The sequence below is a fragment of the Pristis pectinata genome, chromosome 2 (genome assembly GCF_009764475.1).
Source record: "Pristis pectinata isolate sPriPec2 chromosome 2, sPriPec2.1.pri, whole genome shotgun sequence".
Classification (NCBI taxonomy): Eukaryota; Metazoa; Chordata; class Chondrichthyes; order Rhinopristiformes; family Pristidae; genus Pristis; species Pristis pectinata.
The window spans coordinates 69186523-69204673 of record NC_067406.1 but is presented as its reverse complement, the minus strand read 5'-3'; the positions used below and the strand labels follow the sequence as shown (position 1 = coordinate 69204673).

At 41.0% G+C, this 18151-nt stretch overlaps 1 protein-coding gene across 5 annotated transcripts in view; it reads left to right on the top strand.

Moving 5' to 3' along the window:
• LOC127585664 (Krueppel-like factor 3) overlaps positions 1-18151 on the top strand; it is a 65663-nt gene that overhangs the window by 35126 nt on the left and 12386 nt on the right. For 3 of the 5 annotated variants that reach the window (XM_052043327.1, XM_052043309.1, XM_052043319.1), the window contains exons 3-7: positions 1138-1235; positions 8379-8579; positions 9684-10146; positions 11057-11140; positions 12269-12410. In XM_052043327.1, the coding sequence (XP_051899287.1) occupies positions 1179-1235; positions 8379-8579; positions 9684-10146; positions 11057-11140; positions 12269-12410 (947 nt within the window). In that variant the 5' untranslated portion in view covers positions 1138-1178. The remainder of the gene's footprint in view (positions 1-1137; positions 1236-8378; positions 8580-9683; positions 10147-11056; positions 11141-12268; positions 12411-18151) is intronic. The other 2 variants (XM_052043337.1, XM_052043347.1) reach the window with 2 other exon arrangements.

The window sequence follows — 18151 nt, the reverse complement described above, 5'->3', positions numbered from 1 at the left end:
GGAAAAAAGCAGAAGGGCTCTTTGGATGAGTCCTATCTTTATGAGAAAGTGTTTGACAAGCATTTCTGTGTGATAATTTAGGAAGATCCATAAGGGCCAGGCAAAATTACAATGGCATCTTCCACAAGTCTAACTTGTGTCTTTTTGCATATTTATTTTATGTACTGTATTTGTAAATAAATAGAAGTGTTTGGGATATATTTACGCAGGAAGATGGTTTTCCTTTAAATTATTTTGTGTAGCAGCTGTAAAAATTCTGTTTTGTTGCTGTATCCAAAACTCTCAAAAGTCCTGTGATGTGCTCTGTAAATGCATTCTTTATGCAAGAATGCATTACTCAATTAATTTGAGCATGAAGTATAATATAATATATTAATCAATAAAGTGCATCTTTAAATGTGCACTGAGCTTCCACTGAGACTTTACATTATCACAAAAAATGTGGAAGAAGTATCAATTCAAAATTATTAATATTAACAATGTTAAAAATAATGTTAGAATAATTATAAATGCAATTTTATGTACCTATTTTAGTTTAAAATCCAAACATAGCAAAAAGCTTTATAAAAAGGCAAACATTTGCACTTGCTCCATTTAAACCAATATTAAATTTAGCATTTATCATTTATCAACACGAGAGACAAACTAGGCAATAGCTTTCAACCCTGATGTGTTCTCAATACCTTTTAATGGTCAGGGCATTCGCGTAATGAATGCTTGCACAGATCGGGAGGATTCCCTTGGTGGAGACATCACACTGTGGAGACAACACAGTGAAGGGGTATTCACTATGTCAAGGTGAGGGTAATTAACCTTTGGGGATGTACTCATGAGCTGGGGACTCGCCAAGCAGATGAGATATCCTATCCTTTTTTTAGGTGGTGTTTTGGAATGAACTACGTTTTCTGTCGAATTGAAGGCCAATAGCCATGTGCAATTATTGGCAATAACCCATGCCCTCCTCTGCAGGGGTGGGGTATTTATGAGATGGTGTTGTTTTATAGCCCTCTGGGAAAAGGGGCCCAATATTGAGTGAAGGTCATGTTTCTCAAGAGTGCTTAATCCACTTGAGTTGTGCTTTTCAGGTAGGCACAGAGTGAGTACACTGATCATGTTCAAAATCCTTTTGTTTAACAGGTGGAAAGGCTGACTCTTTCTGGGACTGAAGTTTGCTCAAAATGCTCATGCTTGACTGTTTGCCTGGAAAACAAGACCCAATGGATCCAGCTGCAATGGTGAGCATAAATTTTCATCATTAAACTATTAATAGCAACATCTCTTTAAATTAAATCCAGCATTTCAGCTTAGCATTCTTTTGCATTTTCTGACCCTGTGCTTACCAAATACTTCTTCAAAGCATGTGGAATGGTTATGATAATTTATAGGAGACAGCCTTCCTTCAAACTACAGCAGACATTGCTTCTTCCTCTTTAACAGTGGGTTTTAAAAGACATGCAATATTTTGATTTTGTTGAATCCTACAGTGAGTTTATCCAGTAAATAGCTGAAACATATGGGGGAAGAAAGCTTCCACCTTGATTGACAGTCTGTGCAATTCGATAATGGAATAAGGAGGGTGTGAGGCAGGGTTATTACTCCTTATAAGTAACCAGTGTTTCTCTGTTGGAAGTACACATTCATGAGCTTAGAGTATGGACAAAATCGAGTTGGTGCTTCTTCACTGCCTTATCCAATTTAAATGGTGTGTACCAAGCTGGGATATTTAAATTCACTGTAGATCTCTGCGTATGCTGGAACATAAGAACATTCAGCCCCTTACGCCTGCTCCACCACTCAATAACATTAGACTGATCATTCACCCAGTGCTACTTTCCTGCACTAAACCCCTATCCCCTATCCCTTGATTCCCTTGATATTTAAAAACCTATATTCATAGACTGAGCCTTGGAACATAGCACAGAACAGGCTCTTCAGCTCACAATGTTGTGCCGACATAGCTATTCCCTTCTACCTACAGAATGCCCACATCCCTCCATTTTCCTCTCATTCATGTGCCCATCCAAGCCCCTTTTAAAAGCCCCCAATGATGGCCCTCTGAGAGAATTCCAAAGATTCAAGCCTCTCAGTCTGGAAAAATTACTTCTCATTTCTGTCTTGAATGGGCATTCCCTTGTTTTGAGACTGTGATCCCATCCAGGGAAAACATCAACTCCACGTCCATCCTGTCAATCCCTGAGAGAATTTTGTTATGTTTCAATGAGATCACGTCTCATTCTTTTAAACCTGTACATGCCCAGCCTGGCAAAGATTACTGAAGAGTGCACAGTTTGTATTTTATTTAAGTACATGTTGGCCTTCTCAATGACTTGCTGGTAAGATACCTGTCAGAATCCAATGCCGCTTATCAGCAGGGCAATGTTTGTATCATTTCTTGTTTTTTTTGTGTGAAATAGTTCATTAGCATTTGTTGGTCCCACTACACAAAAGTCTCTTTGAGTTTATCATCAGTGTCACCAACCAAATAAATCTCTTATTCATTAAATATTATCATTAAAGTGGGGTATATTGCATTCTTCCTATTGCTTTGCATCACTGATAGGAAGTCCAGCAGGTCTGTTGGGCCATAACTGAGGCAGATTTTCTAGATCCCACCAGCAGGCCTTCATGTAACTCTCAACATTTACAGGATTTTCTTCTCAGATGGTCGGTCAGCAGGCAGGCTCCAGCCTAAGTTGTCTGTCGTGCTCCCAATTTGCTGCCCATCATTCCTGCAGTGACTTCACTGCTGTGGTGAGTTTCCCGTAAAGCTTGATGTGCCAGCACAATCTCCTTCCCTCTGCAACAACAGGTGTCTGTCAATCCAGGCAGTACCAACTTGACTGGCAGAAGGCACATCCAAGCTGTGGCAAAGCTCACAGAGCCTCTGTAAAGTTCCTCTGTTCTTCTCTAACAACTTCAATGTACCTTCACTAATGCTTTGAACAGAAGGGTTAATTTTCCTGGCTGCCCAGACCACTACTTTCTGTTAATCTGCTTGACTGGGGAATTGCAGCCATAATGCGCAGCATGTCACTAACAGGAGCAGCAGGGTTTCCTGTCCAAGGCCATTAAATGGGCTACAGGAAACACCGCCACTGGCAAGGCTGGTGGCAGTCATAGGCACAAGGTAAGGGTCAACTATAGGTTTGACCCTTGGGATCTTCAGTCCTCACAATCTTCACCTTCCCCCAGCTGTCCATTCCAGGTCCCCAGTCTTTCCAACATCCACCTCCCCCAACTCTGCCAGCATCCAGTTTCATCCCCAGCCTCTCCCATTCCCCCCCTCCGCCCCCTAACACCCCACCTCAGCATCTTCCTGTGGCTCCAGTGAAATTCAGTGGCAGGGCCAGCCAGACAGTGAGAAAGGCCCTGTGCCCCATGGGGCCTCACTGATCCACTGGGAGCCCATCTCCCATCAGAAGAATAAACAAGGGGATCACTGGAAGAAGAACCAGCAGGTTTGCAAAGGATTGTGACCAGGGAGATCAGACAGCTCGTCGATTATAGGAAGATTAGACAGCTTGTCAGTTATAGGAAGATCTGCCCTCTGCAATGCCTCTACAGTCATTAGTATCACATGAGGTATTGGTGTGACAGGGAATTAAAACACAAAATCCCCTGAAGCAGCTTTATAAATACTTGCTAAATCAGGTAAGGCTAGGAGCTGCATTTGCAGAGTATGTTTTAGCATTATTAAGAAGCATGAGGCACTGAAATGATCCAGGTAGAATCTGTCATTTTCTCCCTGGCCTTATCCTCCTCTTCCCAAAGAAGTGATTCCTTGCTAAGGTCCAGCCCACAGATGAGAGGTCATTTGTACCACTATTATATATAAAACCTGACCATAGTTTGACCATGTTGTTTGATTGCAAAGTGATACACAACCAATTCACATCAGAACCCCCAGACCTACCCAACCAAGACATCTAATTGTAGCACCCTTAATCTTTGTGGGTTGGGTTTATATGACACAGCAAGATCTCAACCTTCTCGATTGAAGTAGCTCAGCTACTGACAGGGGAAACTGATGGAACCATCAGGGAAACTAATTTATTTAAAGGCAAAATACAAATAGGACAGAGACCAGTAGTTGTATGGCTATAGTCCATAACACAATAATGTTCAAAAAAGTCTCCATTTAAGTGCTCCAACATCTGTAGAAAATGACATGGATTATTGAAAATGATATCCAGTTGTTATAGAGTGCTCTCTGATGATAATCCTTCCAATAGTACAATATGTACAGGAAAAGGGTAAGAATTGTCCTCCACTGCATGCACCAAATGCACATTGGAAAGCAGCAGCTGCACATTGTATTCAGTTTCCGAAACACGGTTTCATTGAAGTCAATGGAACCAAATTTCAAAAGTAGAGTACCACACCCAATTGTTCATTCAGCACAAGCAACTAAGGTCAAGTTTCTCCTTACTTGTAAAGCTGGCATTTAAATTCACTTGTTGTCTGGAATTAGCTCGCAGCACAATTTTTCAATACCAGGGAGAACTGTAAAGCCCCATTTTATAAGTTAACATTGGAACTAGGCCACAGTGACTCCAGCTAAAACAAAGTTCCATGGATATAGGGTTGTTAGCTTCCAATATGCTTTGCTTGCTTGGATAACAGTGGAAATATCATTTGTATTTCATGCCTGCTGAGTGACCAAAACAACAGAATTTTTGAGTGATTTATTTTTCAAAATTTTCTGTTTATTTTTGGGGCTGGGAAATTCAAAATAATCCATTATTTACTCCAAATGAATTCCAACGGGAAACCTCTCTCCTCTTGACCTGTGTGAAGAGTGGAGAAGCTGCTTTACTTTAGACATATTAATCCTTACAATAAATAAGCATTGAAATGCAAAGTTGTTACAGACAAGTACTTCTCAGTGCTTGAACGGAACCCTGCTTCATCGGACCATTATGATATTAAGCCATCGTAGCCTTAGGAGGTTTGAGGATACAAATAAGGCTTCATATTCAACAAAATTCAACAAGGGTGTTCAACACTAGCAAGCCTGCAGTTAACTTTCAGGATGAGGCTCTCCGTGATTAGATTGGGGAGGGATAAGTGTAAAATAATGAGCAGGTGAAATCTGGCATTTGGTTGGGTTCATTAGCCCTTCTTGGCAGATTAAACAAGGTTTGTAGGAAAGCTGCTTTTTGCAATGAAACATCATTAAATAGTGAAGTTTCAACTGTTTGGGTAGATATACTTGTGAAAAAAGCTCAACAGTAATTTTTGATGGGAGGGAAAATACAATAATTCTGCAGTACTAATTCATTCTTCAATATTAAAACAGTATGTTGTAGATAAGAATGATGGAAAAGACAACCTTTCAATCAAACAAAAGAGGAAAACAGGCCACTGTTAGAATTTCTAGTACCCCTCAGTTGACTCTTTCACCAAAAAGCTGTGAACCTTTGACACCAATTTTATGATCTTGGCAGAAAGGAAATTGTCGTTAGGATTCTGTAATGGATGTTGTCTGTTGACATATCCTGACTAATATTCTATCTTTGACACTCTCAGTACCATGTGCTTTGGCAAATGTAACCAACACCACAGTATCGGTGGTGTTTCCATATTTTGAGAAAGAAAGTCAGTATTTTGTTTTTCTTATGACCTTAACAACAGAATAAATTCCCATTCAGAGAATCAAAAAAAAATTGTGAACAGAAGACAAATTTGAATCAGATTGCACATTATACTAAAGGATATCGGTTGCTAATTAAGTCTGAAAAAGTCTATCAATCCACAATTTAGAGATCGATTCAATTCTGCTCAGGAAGAAAAATAAAAGACTTCTGTCCATATCACATCTTTCCTAATTACAAGACATTCAAAATTGCTTTATAGCCAATAAAATGTAGCCACTGTTGTAATGGAGAAGGCAAGCAAAAGTCATTGAACCTTTTTGGCCTTTTCTCATGATTTATCAGTTGTGCGGAGATTATACTAAAATAAAACAAATGGGCAACAGCGAGGCAGGATGCCAATTTATTTTCTGTCCCATCTCATTCAACATTTAAGATCAATATTTTCCATTATATACCAGATTCTATATTTCCATTATTGGCTTACCAGTCTCTTCACAATTGTGAATCATAACAGATACGAAAGGTAAATGAGCTATTAAATTTGGCAATCCACCAGTCAGTACTTTAACATTCTTGGAGGAGCAATTTCTCAAGCATTGGGACAAGAGAATAAGTGGGACAGTAATGTCGTTCTCAACATGTTGACACAAATATCAATTACACATTATATTGTAGTGGGGCAATAATATATTTCAATGTGATTTATAATATTCAGCAAACTTAAATAAGGTTTGCTGAGCACTAAACATTTCCATCAGTTCTGCCTTTTGCTTTGATCCAAGAACAGTTTCTTCTTGTGTGATTAATTGCAAATGCACTTCTTCCACTGTTTTGAATGTGCTGCAACTGAAGGAATGGTTTGGATACTCCAGCAGTAAAAGTGCAAAAGCACTGTGCAGGCCACTTCCCACATCAGGGAAGGCGCCATTTAGTTACAGTTTACCTACCTGTAGTGGTTTTGTGCGTACCTTCTAATTTCATGCGTGCAGGATTGCTTCCCATTTCACTTTAGGACCCAATCCATTCCAGCACATTTCCTCAGACACTATGATTTCCAAAAATACTTGTTCATATAATCAACAGCTCAGTATCGAGTGAGTTAAAGGTTTGATGTAAGGAAATTTTGTTCATATTATTAGCAGAAGCATAGATAGTATAATTGCACTTTTACACACATTAAGTAGTTGTTGGTTCAAGGGCGTCTTCTCTTACCTCAGGAAATATTGGCTTAAATCCATTGATTAAAAACAATGTAGCATCTCAACTTCTGATTTACCTTTCAATGCCTAAATCAAGATCGCAAATATGTTGTTTTCTTTTTTAGTTTATTGGCATGTTAGGAGATTTGTAGAAGTCATTCTTTTGGTGTTACAACATTGGAGTTTTTTAGACAATGTTGGCTTTGATGTTAATTCTGGGATGGCTTGGAGCTTGCAGTGGCGTGAGACACAAGAGACTGCAGATGCTGGAATTTGGGGCACAGACAATCTGCTGGAGGAACTCAGTGAGTTGAGCAGCATCTGTGGGGGGAAAAGGAATTCTTGACTTTTCAGGTCCTAATGCAGGGTTTCAACCCAAAATATGGGACAATTCCTTTCCCCCAACAGATGCTACTCAACCCATTGAGTTCCTCCAACAGATTCTTTGTTGATGCAATGATGTGAGTTAGTAGAGCATCCACTACTCTAGAGCCAAGGTCTTATCTCTTATTTTACTTCTGCCAGCCAAATATCCACTTATTCCAGCCAGGATGGTGTTGTGGACATCCTGCAATCTGAAGGGGTGGGTGATCTGCATGAGAGAGGCCTTAGCCTTCTTAAGGTTGTTGGAGGAGCACCCCTGCTCCTCGTCAGCTCATGTAACCCAAACCCTCTTGCACAGTGGCTCGGTCAAACAGGAAGCCCATTATTACTTTCCTTTCAAACCAGAGTTAAAATTGCTGTTGGTTCCCTCTAGATTTTGGTACCTGTAATTTCAAGTGAAAATCAGGACCTACCAACTTCCATTGGCTCCCAGTGAGGTTGGATTATTTAAGAGATAAGATAAGATTTCTTTATTAGTCACATGTACATCGAAACACACAGTGAAATGCATCTTTGCATAGAGTGTTCTGGGGGCAGCCTGCAAGAGTCACCACGCTTCCGGAGGCAACATAGCATGCCCACAACTTCCTAACCTGTATGTCTTTGGAGTGTGAGAGGAAACTGGAGCACCTGGAGGAAACCCACGCAGACACAGGGAGAACATACAAACTCCTTACAGACAGCGGCTAGAATTGAACCCGTGTCACTGGCTCTGTAATAGCATTACGCTAACTGCTACACTACTGTGTAACTGTCTCCTCATCTGACCTTCACTGGGCAGAAGGGGTTAGCATTGTCCCTGTTAGCTCTGAAATTATGTGAAGTTCAAATTCCCCTGGAAAACTTCAAATGTGACCAACCTCATTGCCTGTGAATAGGCGACTTAAATAAATGGCAGTGAAATATGATTTTTCTATTGATAATATGGAACGCCACTGACAAATGCTTAATGTCCTCATCCAAAGTTGCCCTTTTCTCTACAATAATAAAGTTATTTGTTTGTTTAAAGGGCATGGCTAACACGTAACAATTGTAGCAGAGGTAGGTTTCACATAGATGCATTAAGTTTTGGCACTTTAGATGGCAGCAGTGTCATGTGCAAGATCGATGCTTTACAATTTGTGGAAGTTAGTATTAGTTCTTAACAGTTTAAAGAAGAAGTAACTTTATGAATAAGTGTTTGAAAAATCATTTTCAGTTTGGACAGGTGCTGAGGCCAAATCTAGCAACCAAGTTGCTGGGGAAACTGAGATCACTGAAATCACATGGACCAGGAAATGAATATCTACACCAGGCACATTCTGCAATTAATGACAATGCCATCAAAGTTGTTAAACATTTGATGTCGGGCTGCATTTCACAATCATGCATGCCAATAACTCACCATTGTGAAATCCAGGTATATCATCATTCCATCTCTTCATAAATTATCAGCATAACTAAGGTTTGGATTAAAGAGAGGATATGACTTCCAGTGTTGCTTGTGGCTTTGTGAATATTGGATGAAAAGTGGACCCATCTCTGACATACCCTTCAGTTGACCTGCTGTTCCCTCCGAGGCTCGCAAGTGAGGAGCAGCTCTTAGGGTCATAGAGTCATATAGCACAGAATAGGCCCTTCGGCCCAACTCGTCCATGCTGACCAAGGTGTCTTCCTGAGCTAGTCCTATTTGTGTGCATTTAGACCATATCCCTCTAAACCATCTTGTATGACATTTGAGGAGACAGCCAACATCTATTGAAGGTGTGGGCAGAAACATCCAAGACCATTGTACTTTGTTTTCTAATTGTTAAGAATATAACTATTCAATTACTTTGATTTCAATCTTGTCTAACATAGGAAAGGAACTATGCAGTAATCTCATATTTATAAGCTTTATGTAAGCGCAAACCACCAAACTGAGAATCAGGTGTTCCTGCTGCACCTTAAAGTTATATAAAAACAATAAGTGTTATAAATAGAAGGGCGGATGGAATCTGTTTCCAGCTTAATTGTTCAGTTGCAACACCTTTTAATGTCTTTTTGAAATGATCAGTAAATATTTTTTCAAGTTTTATACAGTGTTCACAATAGCTAAGACTGGTCTCAAAGTAATTATATAGTTAATTAAGACAAAAGCACAAGGTGATATTCTATTTTGGATGTTCTGTCTTTCTGGCCAACAAACTTTGCCTGTCTCTTCACACCTTAAACCATTATCCACTTGCATGTAAGCTTAATAGGACCCTCAGCTTTTCCATTGAACTTCCACCTTAACTCAGGAGGAAATGCAGTGGACCAACTGGAAAAAATGTCAGCTCCCGGACAGCTAAGAAAGTTCTCAATTGGCTTTTAATGAGCACAAGCTCCAATCATGTTCTATGAGACTGGTGGTGTGGAATGGATGAAGCTGGAGATAGGAATTCTTTTCACGTTATGTTTATGCAGGTTTCCAACTGAGTCATTTCAAAGCTGTTGAGTTGAGTTTTGCCATAGCTAATTATTTTTCATCCTTCTCTTGCAGCCATTCCAACATATGGGCCGACTAAAGCATGATATTAAACCCGAGAACAAACACAGCCTCACTTACTCCCTGCACCCTGGCTCCCACACTGGGCTTTTTCAATCACTTGAGGCCAATGGAGGTCAAATCGAGCCAGTAGATCTTTCACTGAACAAGAGACATTCTCCACGTATGTCAAGTTCCCCTTCATCTCCTTACTCACTGACTGCGCTGTCTTCCACATCTCCTACAATGAATATACCTCGCTCAAGCTCACCTAATAAAAGGTCACCTCAGCCTCCCATCAGCATGGCATTAACCAGCCCCACAGTGCTTGCTACAAGCCACCTGTTATCCCGTTCGACCATCCCAGGCTCAGGATTGTACCCAGTGATTCACCCAGTGGTGGTACAGCCTGTCGTATATACTCAGCCTATAATGGTTCCTACTATGTTAAAGGACGAGATGAGGAATAATCAGCAAGGTGAGTGCACAGTGCAAATACATGGAATTACATTATTAGACCCACGGTGGTATACAGGGCGAATGTCCATTGTGTTCCCCTGTGTAGATGTATTCAGTACTGATTACCTTTAAAGTTTGATGTCAACATCTTTATTTAAAATTCCTGTTTCATGTCTTCAAGATATTCCAAAGCACTTCCCCCACCCCATCTCCACCTCCAGACAGTGAGATCACTAATTGTAGGCAAGCGGAGCAGGAAATTTGTGCACAGCAAGATCCTTCAACTTGATATGACATGGATGACCAGTGAATCTGTTTCAGTGGTGTATGTTGAAGGATAACTATGAGCCAGGTATTTATTAAATGCCATCACTTGGGCAAGAAAAGGGCAAGGGGCATAACAAGCCCCGCCCACAGAAATTCTGAATGAATATTAACAACTGGCTAAGTCATGTGATCTGACATCGACAACTGTGAAAACTGTCAAAACCCTGACATGTGGAAACATTCCAAAGCAATGAAAAATATTATCAAACAATGTCTTAAGTTTTTTTTTAAAAGGTGGAAAACTTAAAATTGAAATAAACTCAAACAACTAAAAAATTCTAAAAGCATTGACCATCTCATGTAGCCTTTCTAAAATCAATATCACATTCTAAATGGTGAGGAATTGCAACACCTTAGAATCCAGCACAAGAGCCCAGTTCTGAAATCACCGGCAAAAGCTTGACAGCAGGTTCGACACATTCTCACAGATAAGCATTGGAATCCTGAACGTGATGACACATGCAGGGAAATGCTGGCACTTCCAAATGGAGCTCCCAGAATTTCACACAAAACTTATCCCATGGACATTGAAACAAAAATCTGGTATGTATTTTGCTTTGCTTGTGTGTTTTCTCATATTTACATTTCTTTTCCCTCATTAGGTTTTCATATGCAATGTGCGATCTCTGGTCCCCGACATCTCCCTAGGCAGCAACATCCGCAGTTCTGTAACCATTCAAGAGGAGGTAAATAAGAATAACTTGCAAGGACAGAAGTTACAAGGCACCACAGTAGTGGACCCACTAGAATATAGAAAAGTACAGCACAGACACAGGCACAGGCCCTTCAGCCCATGATGTTGTGCCAAACTAATTAAGCTAGATCTTAAACAATCCAACAGCTTCACGGTTAGTTCTCCCAAACCATTCTATTTCCAATTTTTTTTTCCCCTAACCAAATCCAAATTCTCAGGAACCTAAGGTGCAAGCCACATCCTGCTGCTTACTAACATCGTGCATTGGAGTACCGATGTGGTTCACTGCCACATTTCTTTCAACATTTGTTATGTTTCTAGGTTAGAGCTGTTTTTGAAGATGAACATCATGGAGGCTCATGAAATATTTTCATGAGTTATGTTGCACCATCTTGTTTCCATCTCATTCCATTTCAAAGGCCTGGGAGATCTGGTACACCTGGCGTTCCTTCACTTTATGTACATTGATCCCTTTTCTCTTTGACCTTCTCCTATCCCCTTCTTTCTTGACAGTACTAACTCCTTGCTGGGATTCACTTCCATGCATTGCCTGTGCTAGTCAGCCTTTTGTTTGTCAGGTTTGACAGTGAATAACAGCAGTCTATTTCCAAGCCCAGTCTCATCCAATACATAGAAATTCACACGTATACATACATAGACACATGAACATGAGACTCCTTTCTCAGAGACGCTTGAGAACAATTGTGGTTCCTGTGCTGTCACTCTCTGATCAAAGGTGGTACAGTGGTGCAACAGTTAATGCTGCTGCCTCACAGCTCCAGTGACCTGAGTTCAATCCTGACCCTCATGTGGAGTTTGCCACACAGCAGTGAGGCACTGGACCTTTACTTAGTTATAGATCAAAATATATGCCGAATTATAAGCCACACATTTTAAACCAGTGGAATTGGAAAACATTTTGTTATCATTCAGATTTCATTTTTTTCTAATGATATTAAATAGCCACAGATTTTTGAACATTACACTTTAAAAACAAAGAAATAAAAGTAAAGTGAAATTGGGTGAGATGTTACCTGATGCTGAATATTAAAATAGTCTAATCTTCATAGGCAAAATGTTATCATGTTCTTGACTAAGTTCACTTTTTTCTGTTGAGTAGTTCAATTCCTTAACTCCGATGATCAAAGTCACATGATGATGAAAGCGATAAAGTGCAAGCAGGAATATGACCTGTTAGATAACTGCATCAACGAGGTGTCTTCTTCAGTCCTCAGTCCTATGCAGCCAGTTACATCGCATGAGTAAGTGTGCACTTTTGTTTCACGTAGGGAGGGAAAGGAGGAGCTGATTGAGGGGGAGCTGCTTTCTCCCCTCTCCTTGGCTCCTAATTATGTTATTCCCAGGCAAAGTATTACCTCACTGAGCCATTGCACCTGTCTTTCTTTTCATTTATGCACATGATGTTTGCCTGTCATGAAAGTGGGTCTGCAGTTTGCAAGAAGGTTTCTGCTTTCAAGAAAAGACAACAAAACTTTACAAATTGGTTAACGTTAGAAAAACTTCCAGAAGATTTTTATATCAATACAGTGAACCGTGGCAGGCTGAATCAAAGCATGAAAACAATCCTTAGATTTTGACTTATTAAAATAAAGGCTTACATTTACAGAGACCCTTCTATATCCTCCTCATGGCATCCCAAGGTACTTTACCAATGATTTAAGTGCAGTCAGCATTGTAATGGTGAAAATACAACAACCAATTCAGGCACAGCGATCTTCTGCACACAACAGGATAGTAACCTCCAGAACCCAACCAGTTCCTCTTCATTAACACTCTCATTTACCTGGCAGAACTTGTTCATACCCTCAACAACTTCTCCTTCGATTCCTCCCACTTTCTAATAATTAAATTTGTAGCCATTGGCCTCAGCTACACTTCTCTTTTTGTTGGCTATGTGGAACAGTCATTGTTCCAAACCCACCCTGGCACCCCTCCCCAAATCCTCCTTCGCTACATTGACAACTGCATTGGTGCTGCATCCTGCAGTCATGCAGAACTTGTCAATTTTATCACCTTCACTACCTACCTCCACCCTGCCATCAGGTTCGCTCAGACGGTTTTTGTCACTTCTCTTCTTTTGGATCTCTGTCTCTATCCGAGGAAACAAACTTTCTCCCCATATCTACTATAAACCCACTGACTCCCACGGCTACTTTGACTATCATGTATTATAAACACATCGCTGTCATAATCTATTGGCCTGTTGGAGATATGAAAAAGGCTAAAATCATAACCTATTTTAAAGTAACAGGAAGTGAAATTTCAGACAGACACCATGAGATTTCCCAACTGCAGTTTCAGAACCACTTGTTAGGTTTTTCTTATTATCATTGTCTTATATTTTTTCTGTTCATTTTTAAAGAGTCTAACTTAAGGGAAATGTTGAAATGTTTTTCTCTGCCATGTATCACATGGGAATAACTTACCTGTTTGCTGTCTTTTCTTACTCTGACATCCAGGGCACTTTTGAAGGATGTTAAGATACCCTAAATTATATTTGAATTTAAAGCATTTCCCCCTCTTTTGGTTACATACCATTTGGTATTGATTTATTATTGTCAGTTGTACCAAGGTACAGTGAAAAACTTGTCTTGCATACCGATCATACAGGTCAATTCATTACACAGTGCAGTTACATTGAGTTAGTACGGAGTGCATTGATGTAGTACAGGTAAAAACCATTGCTTTGATAAGAGTGAAGGTGGATTTGCTTTTTTTCTAGCGAAGGCTGGTAGTCTGATTGAGAGTGGTAGGTATTGGGGAGGGAAACAGAAAGGGAACAATAGGTTGAAAATGGGGCATTAATGGTTACTGAACTAAATTTCTACTCTCCAGCTCCACATAATGGTAAGTTTAAGAAAAGCCTCTGAACACCAACTGGGATAATTAGAAGACAGTAGGTGAGAGGACTGCTCAAGGAAGGCCAGATCTAGCACACAGCATGCACAGGCTGAGTCTCAGACTACTTGCTCTTCCTCAAATATTTGGTATTGGTATTGGTTTTGGTTTATTATTGTCACTTGTACCAAGGTACAGTGAAAAACGTGTCTTGCATGCCAATCGTACAGGTCAATTCATTACATAGTGCAGTTACATTGAGTTAGTACAGAGTGCATTGAGATAGTACAAGTAAAAACAATTACAGTACAGAGTAAAGTGTCACAGCTACCGTGAAAGTGCAGTGCACATAGACAATAAGGTGCAAGGTCACAACAAGGTAGATTATGAGGTCAGAGTCCATCTCATCGTATAAGGGAACCATTCAATAGTCTTATCACATTGGGATAGAAACTGTCCTTAAGCCTGGTGGTATGTGCCCTCAGGCTCCTATATCTTCTACCTGATGGAAGAGGAGAGAAGAGAGAATGACTTGGGTGGGTGGGGTCTTTGATTATGCTGGCTGCTTCACCAAGGCAGCGAGAGGAGCAGCTTGCAACGAGTCTCCATACTCCGGCGACATCTTTCATCTTTATTTCTCCATTTGTAGGATTATAAACACTTATTCCCAAGAGTTTTCTGGCAATGGATGTTGTGCAATTTTGTCAGAAGCACACAGACACCCAGTGAAAATAGCTGAAGGAGTGAAACTTTCTGCAACTACCCACCCATTCACCCCTTCAGGCACCTCCAGCCCCACCTTTGTCAAAGTCTGTGGGTGCCACATTGGCTTCATCACAGAATTGGAATGGAAACAAATCATCCTTGACCCCAATGGACTGCCTAATAGAGAGAATGTCAAATCATTGAGAGCTCCAGATTCTTGAATGGAGCATTTATTTCAGAATTTGTGGATTCTGGCAGCTGATGAGAGAACTAATTAATGGTTTCATTATTTAATGGAGTATGTCAGGCTCATATGATAAATTACAGAATATATGAATGCTATGTTTATGCTTTACAATTGCCATTAATCCTATGTAGTGTTGATAAATATTGAGAAATGTTACACTGCTGTATTCTGTGGAGTATCAAGCAGTAGCTCACATCTTCCATATCACTAAAACATGAAATAGATACTAAAATATGTTTTTTCTTCTTCTGGTGACATCATCTCTCCTCCTTTTCCAAAGACACTAATGCCTTCCTGAGCTACATTTTAGCCGATGTATTCCTGACCGTTGCTGAGTGGCTACTTTTCATTCATGAGATGGAACACGTACTGAGTTTTTTTAATATAAGTGATATAGTTGTGAGTATTTTCACTGAGCTTCATCCTTTCCTCATTAACATATGTGGGTAATTACCAAATAACAATCACAAGACCACTAACACCACCCCACCCAACCCAGAACCATGAGGTTGGTTAATTGTAGATCCCAGCCACTGCCTTGGGTTAAATTAGGCAATTCAAAACAAAACAAACTTCCGTCCTGAGAACATTATGAACATTATTGTGCACCAGCTTGTCGAGTGTCATGGGAATCTAACAAAGTATGTCTGTATTTATTTCTGTAATCCAACAATGCGCATAAGTTTCTTAATGAAATTATTACAATTTAATATCAGCTGTTTCGAGACTTTAAACATGATTACCTCCACTAACATTGACCCATTTTTATATTTGCTCAGTTGTTAAATAACCTTTAAAACTTGAGAAACAAAGGACTGCAGATGCTGGAATCTAGACAAAAAACACAATGATGCTGGAGGAACTCAGCAGGCCAGGCAGTATCTGTGGAGAAAAGCAGGTGGTCAACGTTTCAGGTCAGGACCCTTCTTCAGGACTGAAGATAGGAAAAGGGGAAGCCCAATATATAGGAGGGAAGAGCAGAGCAGTGATAGGTGGACAAAAGAGGGGAGGCGGGGTGGGCACAGGGTGGTGATAAGTAGATGCAGGTAAGAGATAGTGATAGGCAGGTGTGGGGGAGGAGGGGAGAGCAGGTCCACTGGGGGATGGGTCAAAGGTAAGGAGGAAAAAAGGGGGGTAGAGAAAAGAGAGAGAGGCTAGGGAAGGGAAGAAAAGAAGAGGAATGGTTGGGGGTGGGTGTGGGCGGGAGGTTTGTGGGGATTACTTAAAGTGGGAGAATTCAATGTTCATGCCGTTAAGCTGCAAGGTTCCAAGACAGAAAATGAGGTGCAGTTCCTCCAGTTTGCGATTGGAATTCTCCTGGCAATGGAGGAGGCCAAGGACTGACATGTCTGTGATGGAGTGGGAGGGGGAGTTGAAGTGACTGTCAATGGCTAGATGCAGATCACGGTTCCGGATGGAGCACAGGTGTTCTGCGAAATGGTCACCTAGTCTGCGTTTGGTCTCACCAATGTAGAGGAGGCCACATTTGGAGCACTGAATGCAGTAGATGATATTAAGGGCAGTGTAGGTAAATCCCAGTCTCACCTGAAAGGACTGTTTGGGTCCCTCGATGGAGGTGGAGGTCATGTAGAGGCAGGTGTTGCACCTATGGCAGGGGCAGTGGAATGTTCCCAGGGTGGGAGTGGGACGGGTTGGGGGGGGGGGAGGGAGGAGTGAACTAGGGAGTCGCAGAGAGAGCTGGTCCCTGCGAAAGGCAGAAAGGGGTGCGGAGGGGAAGACATGCTTGGTGGTGGGGTCCCGTTGGAGATAGCAGAAGTAGCGGAGAATGATGTGTTGGATACGTAGGCTGGTGGGATGATATGTGAGGACAAGGGGGACCCTATCCCTGTTGGGTCTGGGAGTGGTGGGGGTGAGAGCAGAGATGCGGGTGTGAGCCCTGTCCACCACAGTAGGGGGGAAGCCACGGTTAGTAAAGAAGTTGGACATCTTGGATGCCCTGGAGTGGAAAGCCTCATGGGAACAGATGCGGCAGAGAAAAAGAGAAAAGAGAAAAAAAATTGAGAAAAAGGGATAGTGTCCTTGCAAGAGACAGGGTGGGAGGAGCTGTAATCTTAGTCAGGGATGTATATGGTGGAAGATAGCTCTCTCCACACCTATAATGGTCCCCAAAGTGATTAATATTGTTATAGAAACATAGTTTTGATACTGGACTTGCAAGCCAAAAATCCTTATCCCAGGTTAGCAAGTCATTAATTTAGAGATAATAAGACTGCTTGGATGAAATCTGCTCAGTCGTTCTCAAAACCCAAATTGTGACATTCACTTCTTCCTTTCTTATCAGATTCCATAACCTGCAGCCCTTTGTTGTCTCCCACGCTTCCCTCCCCCACCTGACTCCATCTGCCAATCAACCCCTCCTCATCTGGATCAACCTATCACGTGCCAACTCTTGCTCCACCCCTCCCCTTTATACTGGCTATCTCCCCTCTACTCTTTCAGTCCCAATCCGAAACGCTAACTGTCCATTTCCCTCCACAGATGCTGCCTGACCTGCTGAGTTCCTCCAGTAGGTCAATTTTTGATCAATACCCAATAATTCAGTAATATCCTTAACAGAAGTGAATTGCCCCCTTGTCCTGTCTGTTAAACACTTAGCTCTAGTCCCTCACAAAGTAGTTGACTCTTATACTGTCAGGGATGGACAATCAAATTAGCCCATCGCTTGCCAGTTCTTGTTCCACCCCTTCTCTCCACCTTTTTACATTGGCTATCTCCCCTCTGTCTTTCAGCCCAGATGAAGTGAGAGTAGACAGGCAAGACTGCTGACTTGAAGGAACATAGGGATCCCAAAGATTTATTGGAATGAAAATGTTTACACTGACAGGGTAGAGAAAGAAAGGGATTTGAAAACAAAAATTAAAATTGTAGAACTGAAGTGTTGTTGGGAGACAATGTGAGTCAATCAGTACAGAACAAATGGGTTTGCATCAAGCAATATTGGAGAGTTTTTGATGTGTTCATGTTTAAGAAGGGAGTCAAGATTATACACTGACACTCTCTGAATTAAAATGATAAAAACTGCTGATGCTGGCAATCTGAAACAAAATCACTCATCAGGCGGCATCTGTGGAAAGAGAAACAGAGTTAATACTTCTGGTCAAAAATCCTTCATAGAATGAAGGATCTTCGACCTGAACTGTGAACACCGACACTCTCCAGGTCTGCTTGTAG